This window comes from Apus apus, chromosome 5 (genome assembly GCF_020740795.1).
Source record: "Apus apus isolate bApuApu2 chromosome 5, bApuApu2.pri.cur, whole genome shotgun sequence".
Classification (NCBI taxonomy): Eukaryota; Metazoa; Chordata; class Aves; order Apodiformes; family Apodidae; genus Apus; species Apus apus.
The window spans coordinates 37,873,785-37,889,409 of record NC_067286.1 but is presented as its reverse complement, the minus strand read 5'-3'; the positions used below and the strand labels follow the sequence as shown (position 1 = coordinate 37,889,409).

At 35.6% G+C, this 15,625-nt stretch overlaps 1 protein-coding gene across 6 annotated transcripts in view; it reads right to left on the bottom strand.

The window, feature by feature from the left end:
* Window positions 1-15,625, bottom strand: part of NUBPL (NUBP iron-sulfur cluster assembly factor, mitochondrial) — a 160,881-nt gene that overhangs the window by 127,437 nt on the left and 17,819 nt on the right. For 5 of the 6 annotated variants that reach the window (XR_007889794.1, XM_051622373.1, XM_051622372.1 and 2 more), the window contains 3 exons: window positions 14,219-14,309; window positions 1,980-2,019; window positions 1,799-1,889 (listed from right to left, as the gene is read on the bottom strand). Coding sequence is in view for 4 of the 6 variants with exons in the window: in XM_051622373.1 (XP_051478333.1) it covers window positions 1,799-1,889; window positions 1,980-2,019; window positions 14,219-14,309 (222 nt within the window). In the remaining 2 variants the exon portion in view is untranslated. Of the gene's footprint in view, window positions 1-1,798; window positions 1,890-1,979; window positions 2,020-14,218; window positions 14,310-15,625 lie in introns of those variants that run through there. The other variant, XM_051622376.1, reaches the window with a different exon arrangement.

Below are 15,625 nucleotides of genomic sequence, written 5' to 3'. Positions count from 1 at the left end.
ATTCCAAACCCCCCAAAAGACTACAAAACTTTTTTTAATACAAAATGGAATTCTAGTATCTTAAAAGACATCACTGCATTCTGTGGTCTCCTCTTTCAGGTGTCCAAGGCTAACATTATTGGTTCTACAGTTACCTCCTTCTTGAGAGGAGTACTCTCTTAGGAGGGAGATTACAGTACTTAAAGCCAAAATAGCATGTGTTAGTCTGGAAAATGTATTAGTAATTTTCTAATAACCAACTGTACATCAGATAGAACCCGGTGGTTCTCCCTGTGATTTGTGAGCTTCTTTCTTCAAAGGAGAAGATGCAAACAAGATTTTCCAGCAAAGAGTAAAGACTAAGCTCATCATCATGCAGAAGCTTGTGGGGGAAAATAAATTTAGCTGTAAAGCCTTCCTCTTTCAGAGTTCAGGTTCCACTGTCAAGGAAATCACTGATGTCCTGAGCATTAATGGACTCTGTCTTGTTCCTACAGCATGAATGGCCAGCATGTAACTGCTTTGATCAGTTGTTCCATCAGATGCTCATTACATGGCATCATCTGCACCCTCCATGAGGATACTGGCACATGCTCCCCATCTGGGGATACCATCAGTTGAAGCAAAGGCATTGGACTGCCTGCCAGTCTTCAGTCTCCCAGAGTGTAATATGCCGATACAGCAGGTGCTCCCTACAGCTCTGCCTTTGAGATTTTAGGCTCTAGTCTTTGTGAGCCTGGCCAACACAGTAACACACAAAGAGGTCAGAACAACATTCCACAGCTATCAGCATGGGTTCCCCTTATTTTTAAAGGCTAAATCTAGACAATGATGTTTTTCTTGAAATTTTGGCAGACATACTGCTTTTCTAACTAGGGTAACAATTGCCACTATTCTAAAGTCTGTGTTAAAGGAATAAAAACAGAAAAAGCCTGAAAAAAAAAAAAATCTTCTTTTCAGTCATTAAGGGAGCACTAGATCTGGAGGCATTCACAGACAACATACAGAAACCCAGTGATCTCCAAGCTGTATACATTAAATCCCTGGAATGGATGTCAGCCATGAAAAATCTGGGTCACTTCAAAGTCTAAACATGTAACCTCAATGTATTTTTTCAGCTGTTTGCCTCATTATCACTTCGCAGATCCGTTCACAATAACAGGGGGAAAAAAATCTGTCAAGAAATAAAAAAGCCACCCCAATTCCATATGCCAGGAAATTTATTAACTAACAATCTATCTGAATTACAGAGATGGTATCTAATGATTTTCATGTACCCGTCACGTGTCAAGCACCAGTCAAGAATTCTTAGTGCTGGTGAGTTAACAAGCACATAAGCTGTAGATATGCCTAGGTATGTATACATTCAAATCCTTAGGACACTTCAAAATACCTTTTTTTTTCTTTTTTTCCAACAATTGCATAAAGAAACATAAAAAGGAATGAGAAGGAAAGCAAATTGGGGTGGCTCACCCATCAAAAGTATGGAACTACAGCTCTCTTTGCCCGCCTGGACGCATTCCTGTGTGATGCACTCTAGATGACCCTGCTCTGGCAGGGGTTTGGACTAGATGATCTTTCGAGGTCCTTCCCAACCCCTAGGATTCTATGATTCTATGATTCTATGAATAAGTACACACAAAAAGTGTCAGCTTTCCTTCTTACCTGAAGACTAAATTCTTAAGAATTTAAGAAGACCAAGATACAAAAATGCTCACCACTAATATATGAAATCATGTCATGGACACTCATGTATCAGTTAAATGCATTTTAAAATAACCAATTAGTCTGAAACACAAATATGGACCTAAGTCCTTACCTGTCTCAACAGCTTCTCAACAGCTGACATTACCATGAGCCCTCTCCACACAACCGGCGCAGTCTCTTCCATCAAGAAACCCATAGACATGCTGAAACAACAAAGCCAAAACCTAAGCTTTCCAGCACATCCACAAGTACATCTGTAAAGAAGCATGATTTAAATTGAAACATGTGCTCACCATGCGATTCCATAGTTCTTAAGAGGCCTCATTAGATTTTCTAAAACAAAAGCAAAGAAAGGTTTTCTTTGAGAGAGAGAATTAGTTTTGGGGTTTATTTTTAGGTTTCTTTTAAATAAATAAGATTTCACTTTTTTTTCCCCTTTTTAGAGCAGTTTTCCCTCTCTGTTAAAAAATCTATTTTCCCCACATTTCTTAAATACAGGTATAACTAAACTGATTCTACCCAAGAACCTGGCCTCACTTTTTCTTAGGTTGTTACATTTTACTGATACCATTCATCTTTTGCCAGAATAACAACGTATTTGCCCATAATATAATGCTACCATGCTGCTGAAACCAAGACCTCATTTATTTGTGTGAAAGGCCCATGCTGAGAGGCATAAATTCCCTGTTACGCAGCCTTCTACATCTGCAGTACTTCACTAAATGCCAAGTCATTTACATCAGAAGAAAATCCACATCCTACAACATGATGTGATTTAAATATTATTTTTAAACTATGTTATTCACTAATCTCATTAATCAGAGGATCACTTCCACTAACACACCAGTGTTTTGGGGAATTCTCCTTGTATTAAGACTGCTTTGGAACCCCTGAGAAGAGGTACCAAATAAAGTCACCTCTTGGTAAGAGGTCCTGCATTTCTGCAGTCTGGCAGAAGTCTGTAGGACTTCCAGCATTCCTATAGGAACAAAGATGCTTCTTTAAATATTGCAGAGGTAGTGTCCTTGTTATGCTCCATATTCCTATGCTTTCCAGTGTCAACAAAAAAAAAGGACGGGGGAATAGTGTAATTGTTCTCACAAAAAAGGGGTAAGCAAGCAGAAAGCAAACAAAAAATGACTGCATTCAAAACAAAACCCCATAAAAGTCAAAACGTTCTCCTTATGGTCTCATAGTCTGTGCCATCTTAAATGCACACCTGATCTCCAAATTGTGTGCATGCATATAAAAGAACAAAAGGAATTTTATTTGGTCTAGCTGATTTATTTTAAGAGCCTGCACAGGCAGAAACCACCAAAAAACCATAAAGAATACTGTAAGTAATAAAAAATAATTTTAATACAGATTTTGACAGAAACCACTGATGCACTCAAAGATAGACTGTAAAATAAAAAGAATTTCATATAACACAGTGCATTGAAAACTGAACTACAAATTCAGATAAAATAACACCCAAGAGCATGTAAATTAAACAGCTAGACTCTACAGATGAAAGCTTTCAAGCAATCAAGAAAGCGGGCACTCAAGCCATGTAAGTTTGTGAAAATATGGTTGAAAATAAATCGGATGCAGTTTTTCCTATCTACAGTGTTTTGGTTTACATATAAAAAAGAAGAAAATAGGAAGCTAAACAAATCACTTGCATGACTATTGCATTCACAAATGAGTATGGAACTGCTACTACTAAAGAGATGGGCTTGGACCGATGCACTGCAACTGTGTAATACAACTCTACTTGCACAGCTCTTTCCAGGGTCAAAGGTTTATTTTGGTGGCATTATACTGTCTAGCCACATTTCTAGGGAACACAGTTTTACTCTTCCTCCTGTATTAAAATATTTTTGTTATTAAGTGGTTGATGACATTTGCACTTCAGCCTAGAGTCATCTCTAAGCACTGCTTTGGTGTCCCTGTAAACAACAAACAAGTTAGTATCTAATACTGTTAGCAGTCTTGAGAAAAATTACTACACATATTTACCTGTGAGAGGGTTTAAAAAAAGAAACAAGAAAAAAATTATCTGCAACAGCACATACCATTGTAGATTCAAGGTCTGCTTCATGCTTAGCATGAAAGAGGAAGAATTTTAAGAAAAAAAAAGGAAAAAAAAAACAAGGAGGCCAATCCCTGACCCCTCAACACATGAGGACCTATAACTGGAAAGTAAGAATGGAACACATACATTTATTCTGAGAAAGTTCACCAAAATACTATGCCACTTCTCGCTTCAATCCAAGCGCTCTGCAGTATGTCAGTCAAATGTACAGAGACTAACATCTCAATATCCACTGCCTGCATGGACAGTTTCTTATGTCTAGAGCCCAAGCAGACATACTAATTTCACAGTACAGACAAACCTTCAGAGATCTCCCCCTCCTTTATTTCAGTGGGTAAAATAAGAAAGTCGATGTGCGTACGCAAACACTGACCTATAGAGTAACCAAAGGGACCTCTCTGTTGTGAAAACATGTGCGCTGTTTATTTCTCAACAGCAGTTTTCATTTTATGAAAACTGGATCTTATTTTTTTTTTGCTTAACAACAAGGACTATAAACAGCTTTGAGAAGCAAGATTTAATCAAATTTATACTATGCAGAAGAACAATTCACAACCTGCTATATATTCTGACTCTAATATTCTGCATATTCTCAGAGTAATACAAAATATTGCAGAGCACCCCACTGTTTGCCTACTGCTAAAAAGCATTCTTAGGACAATCTCAAATCTAAAGTGCTTTAGTGGCCTCTGGTAATCGCCCTTGTCTCATCAAAAGCAACAGACACTCCTCCTCCTTTGCTCTGGGTCTCATGAAGGTTTTCTGAAACATAACATGTAAAGAAGATTTAGCTTAATGAGATCTCAGCAACATCTCTAACTCCCACTGCTTTCAGAGTACAGTTAACACTTTCTCCTCTGTTATCAGATGCCTACCATGCAGCTCAACAAATTCAACACACAACAAAAAAGATTTCTTAAAATCACAACACACAGCAATACTATGCCACCTACACAAAGATCAATAAATTATCTTTGTTTACAACTTTTCAGTAAGTTTGATGGCCATAAATAAAAAGGTGCCGTGTTTTCTTTGAGCATAAAAAATCAGATCAGTAAGATCAACAGAGCATCAATTAACATCTTTTCTGGTAGGATACAAATGGGCACTGGAAAAGGCAGACATGTTAATTCATGACAGCGTTACAGCAGATTGCTGATTAAATGAGTTCTAGCCCTGGTCTGAACGCTGAATTGTTACTTATGTGGGGAAGAATGATGTTGAAGTCATTAGGATGAATCTTCTGCATTTTATAATTTATTTGTTTTTTTACTTTTTCCCCCACAGAAAAGCAAAGCCTTGCAGACTGCTGAGATGGTAACTGAGTTACTCCATTCTCCTTTTCTAGAAAGCCCAACATAACCATTCAATGGTGGTCCCAGGTTAGTGCAGCACAGAAACTACGTACAGCACTATATATACGGTTTTGGCTGGGACAGTTATTTTTCTTCATAGTAGCTTGCATGGTGCTACATTTTTTTGTGATGAAAACAGGGATGATAATATAGATATTTCAGTTACTGCTGAGTAGTGCTTTCACAGTATCAAAACCCCTTCTGCTTCTCATGGCACTCCACTAGCAAGTGGGCTAGGGGTGTGCAAGAAGCTGAGAGGGGACACAGCTGGGGCAGCTGACCCCAACTGACCAAAGGGCTATTCCATACCATATGATGTCATGCTTGGCAATAAATGCTGGGGGAAGAAGTAAGGGGGAACATCTGGAATTATGATGTTTGCCTTCCCAAGTAACTGTTATGCATGATGAAGCCCTGTTTTCCTGGAGATGGCTGAACACCTGCCTGCCAGTGGGAACTAGGGAACAAAGTGTGGATCATGCAACATCCTAGCAAATCTATTTTCAGCTCACTTACTGAGCAAGCACTAATGCAGAGGAGTTGCTTAGAGTTTTCAAATGTCTGAAATAAGGTGTGGGATGGGTTTTTTTACCATTTAAAAGATAAAATAAAAATCCAAACCTGAGATGAAAACACTGGAATCTCATACTTTCCTCCCTGTTACAGGTTTCCTATTGCACTCTATCTCTGGAACTTGCCACTATAATGGAAGATCTGAGACTTCTTAGAATTATAACTATTTTACTTAATGTTTCAAAAAATCTTAATAGTGGAAGTCACCTGTCTGTCCTAACTGGATTTTGGTTGCTGAGTGGAAAGTGGTGCTTCTAAGTTGTTCTAAAATGGGCCATCAATAGGTCAATCTATCAAAAAGTAGAACAATCGCATGATTTTCCAGTTTAAAAAGAATCTACTGATCTTTGCATACAGATTTCCAAATGTTTCCAAAGAAGTGTTCTCCAGCACAGACAACGCTGCAGGCTCCAGGCTATGCTCTGAATGCATCTGTTTCCCGATTCTTAATTGTTATAGAAGCCCTGTTTCCTTAACTCATGCACCCAAAATGAACATTTTTACCTAACAACATCATGGGAGGAATTATTATCTCATGTTACAGATGTGGGAATTAAGACCCAGACTGATAAACTTGCTCTAGGTTATTCAAGAATTCTGTGGATTTGGAGATGTATGCTATGCTCCTTCAATGTCTGATGATCTACCAGAGCCGTGGCTCCTCTTACAGCCTCTCGAATGTTGGAAAGTATGTAACACAACAGATAAACATCTACAAGACCTCAATGGTTTAAATAGATTGTTGAAGTTATGTATTTTCCCTTGAACTTCACAACTAATATCCAAAAGATTAAAATTTTTAAAAGCAAACTGAGACACAGTGTACAAAACAAAAAGCTCTAGAATGTTACACTACATACTGTCTGTAATATCAAAGTCTGAATAACATTTTAGCATCTCATATTTCAGTGTTAAAACAGCAGCTTTAAAACTGTGTTTCTGAATCACAGTTTGTAAGTTTAAGTATTCCTTCATCTTTCATAGTATGTTATTTAAATAAAATCCATACTGTAACCCATCTGCATACATTTATCAAAATTGGAGAAACTCAGTATTTCTTCATAGCTTATACAAAAGCTAAAGGTTCTGCTGCTGTTTGCACAGCTCATCATTAGCTGAGGTTTTCATGACAAATTGCTGTTTTCCACCTCCTCACACCTCAGTGACGTCTCACTGCTTGAAACACAGAAGACATAAGGCACAACAAAGCACACAGCCACCATGCTATCCAGAGAGATACACTGAAGAATCATCTTTGGATTACAGTACATTAAACAAGACTACCTGAGACAGACTCGGTGTGCCATACATACAAACAAGCTGAAATGGATTTTCAGCATGGTCACTCATAAAATCTTGAAAATTTTTGCATCATCTGTTTTTTAATTGTGTACAATTTAATGCTGCAGTGACTACAGAGTATCACAAACTAAGTTAAGACTTCAACTTTCACAGCACTTTCTGTTAAGCACAGTAAACAGTAATTATTATATGGCTGCTGTGAACTTAGTTTTCTAACCACAAAAAGGAGAAAGATGGAAGGGGGCAAAGGACAGGAAGATTAACAAAAATGTTGGGCTTTGTGTATTGATGTCTCCTGCCACTCTTGGATGCCTTAGGGAGTCAAGTTTTGTACAGGGTGAGCAGATTTGACAGGGGTCATCCGGAAGAGCCATACCTTCCGAAGAGGCAGCTATACTTCATCCTCAAGCACGTTTAAAGCAGTGCTAGTTTCCTAAGCAAAGGTAAGTCAATTCTACCCATGGTGCAGTACAGGGAAAAGAAATGCAGCAGCATGGGACAAACAACAACAGGACCTTAGGCATCCCTCAATAAAACAGAGACACCAACTCATGTCAGAGGAGAAACAATGCTGTCACCAAACGAAGCGCAGTCAGAGTCACAAATTTTAAATAATTGTTTTAACTGCTTATGCCAGAAGCCATACTGTTCTATGGCAAGTGACAGACTAATTGAGACTTCAAGCTTGATTTCACACTGTGTTATATGTTTATTTGCAGGACTGCCCCAGAAGTACTGCAATTTGTATTTTAACCTTGAAGAGCTCCACACAAGGAAGGCTGCATTTCCCACTAACCACAAAGATATCACAAATACTTAAATCAAAGCAAACTAGCAAAGAGACTCATAAAGCATTATTCAATGCCCACAGATCAACTTTAAGAAACAGCTGCATAAAGAAATGTGCCTTTTTCCAAAAGATTTGCTTATCATATTTTGTCAGTCTATCAATCCCACTACTCAAGTAGGTTTTCCACTTTTTTTCCTTCTGATAACTGCAGAAGACACAAAAATCTTTGTAAAAGCTTTTTCATTAACATAACTGTTTTGCAGATATGACATCATCAGTCCTACCTAAAAGCAAAAGAATTGCTTGCTGGAAGATTACACTGTGCAAGTCTGGCACAAACAAACAGCAGCATCATTTAGTCACATCTTTGTTACATTTTAAAGCATTGCTGACTTGTTAGGTTTCAAATAAAAGTACATGACTAGTTTTAAACATCTTGCCATTACTTTCCATCTTTACAATCACTAAAATAACCCACATTTTTAAAAGCCCTCAGATCTCCATGGAGTCAAAAAAGTTTCTTTATAGTGGATTGAAAGCTTTATTAGACTAATTTGGGTGGGTTCTTTTAGTTCCTTATACCCACAACAAATTAAACAGGCAAATACAATATTCAGTTCAAGGCTTCTTTCTTTCCTTCAGAAAACCTCTGGGAAGGCTCATATTATCTGAAGCACTGACTTGCTTTTGTGAGAGGGAAACTGCCCAGGTCAGACAGTAAATCAGAACAGGGAGAAGCAGGAACCTGAGGCGCAGACATTCCTACACATCACCTTCAATTCAAGATCTAACTTCAAAAAACATTCGAGTTAACTAGGGACTTTTACTGCTTTCAGAGCTTTGGAACTCAATACCTTTGAGTTCATCCAGCCTGTTTAAGACTAAACATTGTCAAATATAAAAAGAAATGTAAGTAAAAAGACATGGAAGTAAGAATTGTTGAAATGATTACGCAAAATGAAAAAAAAAAAAATAATCTGCTTTTAAAAAATGTGTTTCTGTGTATATTAAATATGCCCTTTTGCATTTCACATGAAGTTCCATGTACTTTAAAAGATTATGACCATCAGTGAAAGCAAAGGAATGAGTTGCTAGCTTTTAAACTCTTACTGTCACTTTTAGCCTCTGGTCACTACAGGGAAATTATTAAAATACTTTTTAAAAAAAATTTTATGTATTCAGCTTCATTTCTTTATTCTGAAGAGCCACTCCATTGTATTGTAGAGAAGGGGAAGGAAAGAGGGAAAACACAGCAATAAACCCACAAAGAAAAAAAAACATGAAAATGAAATTACAAGGTAAAAAAACTGAGAAAATTGAGAATTAGCTAGAGTTCTTTAATTTTACTTCTAGTAGTGAAGACAGATACATTTAGTCCTCTGAAATCAGGAAAAAGGTAAATGTGTTTAGTGTACAAACAAAAAAAAAGAACCATTTGTTTCTGTACATACAATGAAACATATTTATTATGTTACTGTAATAAAACCATTTTGCAATTTACTTCCACGTGTATAAAAGTTGAACCAGACAAACCATTTGTATATCTAAGATTAAACTTTATAATGTAATGAATATTTGCTAGCCATAATACATACAAAAATATTTATAATTACTCCACTGCAAGATTAACAACATGAAGAGTTAATACACTTCTGCTTTCAAGTACTTGAAATGTATTTTCTAGTTACAGCGCTTCAGTATTTTATATTGCAATATTATTTAGTAAAATTTAGTTTGCCATTTATCTAAAACGACTGCTCTCAGCAAAAAGCTTTAATTACTACACTACATTTCTCATCTTACACTTCTATATCTTACTTTTTGGAATTTTCAGTTTGCATTCTTCTAGAGGTTTGGAGTTTTTTTAAACATAATTGGTCCAGGTGTAGGCTAATTGTTAGCAACTTGAGGGCAACAGTCAAAGTGCAGAATAAAATATTTAACACTTGAGTAGTATTCTCATTTTCAATTACCTCACCACATATTAAGAAGCCCCCAAAATGTAAACCACAACTATTGACAACATTCTGAATTGCCAGCTTGTCACATGTGAGACACCTGGAACTACTCCAGCCATCTAGATAAACTAGGATAAGACATCACAAAAAATAAAACACAGGGTTTCAGTTCAGACCTCTTTCAAAACAGAATCAGTAAAGCATACCATTAGATCATACACAAACTAAAAATCAATTGCTCACAAATAATCACGATACAGTTCCACTGGTAAAGCATGATAAATGCACCTTTGTTTGAGAATACAAGCTGTATCTTTAAAATTAAACTATAAGGTATGATCAAGAAATTTCTTCATTGTTATCTCAAAAATTATTGTACCTATGCAACGTTTTCTCTAACTAGTCCACTCCATATTTTCTGTTTATAACCCCCAAGTGGATGCACCACAATTCTTTAATACAGCTATTTTCAGCAAATATCTTTATAAACAGTCACAAGAGGTTATATTTTATATTATCACTTTATTTTACAAGTTTCTGCTACCAGACTTAAGAACAGCAGACACGGAAATGTGTCCCAGAAAAAAAAAAATTTTTTTAAAAAAAATGCAACTAACCATTTCTGACTTTACAATTTTATCAGTAATTTCATTTCTATACCTTCTATTATTCAGCTCAATGGGTCCAGACACAGCTACTGCTAGCTTTATCTCAGAAATTATTTTTTATTCCAGATTTTGAGAACAGATGCCCACTACTGATTTTTTGAATATACTATTTTATTAAGAAATATGAAAGAGACTGAGGATATCATAAAATGGCAACAAAGCTTTGAAATATTAAAAGCACACACAACTATGAAAGAAAAAAAGTCCACCAAAACCTTCACAATAATTTATGAAATGAAATGTTATATTCAGCTGGCAAAACAGCAGTATATTTTTGGCAATGCAACAGGTTTTACTCTCTGCCAACTAGTTTAAGTGGTAAATTTGTAAAAGAAAAAGGAAAAAAAAGGAAATTATACAGTTCACTAAGCCAGAAAATGGCTATTAAGCAAATTATTTGGGGAAAGAATAGAAGTAATGCTTTTATTACTTGTGTTATAAGCATTGCCATGTGTATATACTGTAGCTGATATTAATATTTATTCCATAGTTAGATAATCCTCCATTAGCTAATTAAATTTAGTTGTGAATTTATTAACTAGTATTTCCCTGATCATTTAGTTAAGGTATTTTGAATGACACCCAATTAAATGTGAAAAGACTTCCAATGTACTACAGTTTGCAAAATTAATGGAGTATCTTCCATTTCTACATTCTCTCTCCTCACTAAGAACTAATTCATTTTGAAAATTTAAATTACAGCGTAACTATAATAATTACTATTCAAAAGTAATAATTGCTGCATGGATTTATTCTGTCTGGTACCAGGCATCCCTAATCCCTTTTCAGCCACTATATGTGAGAAAAGAAATTGAAATCAAAGAGTGCAGAAGTGCTTAGAACCTCTCAAGATTACTCTAGATTCAGTAATGAAGGATGATGTTACTCTCATTTTCAAATCCATGCCTCACAGTGAAGACAGCAACAAACTTCAAACATATCTTTTTATTTCTATGCTACTAAAAAAATAATAATTTTAATTTACTTATTGACTGTTAAATATACATTGTTAATGCACATCTTTAACATAGAACTGCCTGGGTTTGATCAATTACTGCACAAAACTGTATTTGTTCAGAGTTTGTTTTATTCTTGAAAACATAGTAAGAAATGGGAAAATAACACTAAAACTCACTATACAAAAATACAAGAGTCATACATCTTTTAATATCTAGACATGCATATATATACCTATATGGTAGATTTTTATAGCTAGAGAGCATATATATACACACCTATGATGGATCACTTTCTTGCAAGCTTATCCTGTCACTCCTCAAAGAAATCCTTGATGTTCACAATTAAAGCTTCCTATGCCCTCCAAATTCCTGTTTCCACAACCAAATAAACTTAATGTCAGCTACTTTGCCAACACTTTCATTGTTGTTACTCTACAGCTTCATCAATTCAAGAGTTAAAAGTGCACAGAGAAGTGAACAGATTCCTGACACACAAATTCTATCCTGTTATCATTCACACTGAATTGCTGAAAGAGTTTCTCAGTAGACTTGCGTAATATGCTTCTGAATTACACACATTCATTTTCTGACAGTTAAAATATAAGGTATATTCTTAAATCTTGATAATATTTGCTTGTACACTCCAAACAAAAGCAGAAAGAATACATTTTAGCAGTCAAAATATTAGTGCTTAAAAGTTAAGAGCAGCAATTTCAATTCAGGGAAATCCTTCAATTTATTACATTGAACTCCACATTTTTAACAACACTCAAAATACTTTAAGACAAAAGCTTACAGCAAATTCTCAGCTGTATACCCAAAATATCTACAGTCACTAGAATGTAAATATAAATAAAATCAAGCTGCCCTAATATCTGACGCAATATACTCTTAAGATCTTGTATTCCTAGCAAGTTAATTTATATGACCATATGAAACGGACTGAGCAATTTGCTTCTTATTTGTGACTCATGACATGGATTTAAATTCGGTATGGATTGATAAAATGCATCACAAAATGTCCAAGAAGGTACAAGTTATCTAATCTATTTTTCAGGCAATTTTCACTTCATCTCTTTTGAAAAGGAAAAAGTCTATGTCACATAAAAAAGAAAGATATGAAGAACACACAATATAGTCCTGTTTGTGTTCACATTGCATATGCATTTCAAATGCTAAGTTAATAGCGAAAAAAAAAAAAGTCTGCTACAGAAAAACACAGCCTGTATGCTGTGTGCCCACAGTGGGATCCAAAGTACAAGAGAATGTAAAAATACTTCAATTTGAATCAGGAAGTTTGATGATTAGAATGATACATGATGATACTGTTGATACATGAAAGGGTTATTTATTTATTACACAACAGAATCAGCCTTTGAATTCAAAAAAGAAAACAAAAACCCAACAAATAAACCCAAGTACTCTGCTTCTCTCTTAGAAATTATCTAAATAAAGTCTGTAATTTTTATGACAGCTGCCTGTATAAGCACATACAGTGCAACTGTATATAGAAAGACATTACTTTTTCTTTTAAGCATAAGAAGACAGAATTTTAATTACATAAGAAATTTTGGTTGCCACTTACTCATTTTCCAGAGGCTGGCGTTGCAAGCTCAATAACCACCCTTTAAAGGCACTGGCACTGTTTCACTCTGTGGGCTTTATAGAACCACCACCACTACAACACCCTTACACATGTGCATATTAAGATCAGCTACAAATGGACATTCTGCAACAGTAGCAGAGTAAAATTAACAAAGATCATGGCACGAAAGGAAGTGGAAAGAATATTTAACTTCCCTTTCACCTAGCAATTACTGCCCACAAACATTAAGGGGTATTTATAGTTGATTATTTCACTGTAGCCCTTTTATGTCCTATTTGAGCTGGTTTATGTCCATGATCCCTCCCTGTCAACAATTCCTGCCCATTTGCACATTCTTCAGTAGGATCCTAGTACTTTTAACAGGTAGGCCAGGTGATAACAGTGTGGGACTGTTTTTGTCTGTGGTTACATGTTTTTAATTTTTATAACTACATGCACTTTATCACAGGACAGGCAAAACAAAGCATTAAACAAATCCCATCACCTCCCTGTCCCTACCACTCTCCAAAAAGCACACTCCCTTATACTCAAGTATCACATTAACAGGCTGTCAGAATAAAGCCATTCTTCAGTTTCACCCACGGTTGGCCTGAGCGGAAGTTAAATTTCTAAAAGGTAAACAGACCTGATGCAACCTTTCTACTTCAGGTCTTCTTTATTTCTCTCCTAACAGGATTTACTTTTCCCCCCAAACAGAATCTTTCCTAGCACATGGAAAATCAGGTGTTTTGTCCTGTCTTTACCTTCTGGTAGTGAAGTCACCACCACTGCACTCCTAAACACACAACTTCAAATGAAAATGTATCAAGAGTCAATGACATTTTATACAAGATACTTCAGTGATCCTTCTCTTGTTTCCTAGATCAGTCATTTTTTTCCCCTGGACAAGTTGGTTTTGGTTTTTAATTTGGAGATCTTCTGTATTTATGGAAAATTTGAAACTACTGACAATAACCTTCTTTTCCTAGTTACCCTTTCCAGTGTCTCCAGTAATCGTGCATGAAAGTCCCAAGGTCTATGGAAAGACATAAAAAAAGACAACCCTGAATATGCTCCTAGTTGCACAAGCTAGCTTTGAAATCAAACTCATTACTAAAAATAAAATAAAATAAAAAAAAATTAAAAATACACCAAGTCTTCATCTTACATTTGGATCCCTTCTTTGCCACACCAAAGGAACACCAATGAGTGGTCCATGCTCATCCTGCACAAAGAAGACAGCAAGGAAAATCACTTCCACTTACTTGGTGTTAATTCTGGGTTTCCTTTTAAGTTCATCATCTTTGGAATTGAAGGTCCATATATGTCTGCATCAAGTAAACCAACTTCTTTTGTCTGTGTAAGGAACAACAACAACCAAAACCAAATATTTATCAAAATGTCTGTCTTCCTTTATTAATTACTAATTAAGCAAAACTTTAAAACTGTCCATAGAAACAAAAGTATTATCTTGATTGTAAACAGAGGTTTATCCCTGTTTCCTTTTTCTCTAAATTGCAATTGAAGCACAATATATAACAATGTCTCTGCAAGCTGAGCCAGACGTCTTCACACAATTTACATTCTCAATACACAGAATCCTCACTTGCACATTTCCTTACTTACAATATAGACCACAGATACATATTAACAAACATTGTAAGCAACGTCTACTGCATGTACATTTATGCAGAAATATAATTTTCACTTTATTTAAGAGGTATCACATTTTATTGTAAAAAAGCCAAGCAATGTTTGTGAACATATATGAATCAATGCAATTTGAACTACAGTAGTGACTACAAGAAATACCAAAAACATGCAAAACATATTTTTCTCTTCCATTTAAGCATCCAAAGTAAACTTTTGCCATCTTGAAAATACTGAAATGCAAGTTTCTGAAGCCAATTAAGCAGGCGTAATATTTTAATCAAATGCATTTACACAAAAGTATGCTAAAATTATGGATTTATTCAACTACATATGGTAAATTAAGCAACAAACTTTAAATAAAAATTATTTCAACTATGTAGTCTAGACTTACACAAGATTGATTTCTATAAGCTTTTTTATATATATACACACATATTCTGTGGAAATGAAACTATTTTTGTACAGATGGCAAGACACACTACCTATTACCAAGTTCTGTAAATCAAGCAGTAAAGAGCAAGCCCTTCAAAGTGCTGAATGCCAAGTTTCTCTAACATCTCTGTGATTCTATGATAAAAAGCTAACTGTACTCAACATTTTGCAAAACTGCAAGCATGTTCAAGGGCTTGTTTGCAAGATTAAGGCAGCAATGAGAGCTTTTCCTACAATGCTTAATCAGACTTCACTGGTAGGGTTTCAAAACGTGCATAATTTTTTGGATGAAGCTTTCGTGATTTGGTGTCATACACTAAGCCATTCTGTTACTGCAGTCTTGGTGAGAAAGAGGGAAAGATAAAGGCTCAGTGATAATTATCAAGTTTCTGGTTAGAAGTAGAGTATAATGAGGCTTTTAATGCAAGTATACAGTATCTCTCACCTTTATCGGGATTTCTAAACACAAAGTATACTCTGTGGCATCACAATGAGTTTGTTTGGTGGGGTTTAACACAGAAATGCACCGGGATTAACATCCTACATATTCAGGTCACTACTTCTAAATAAATCTGAATTTCAAGTAA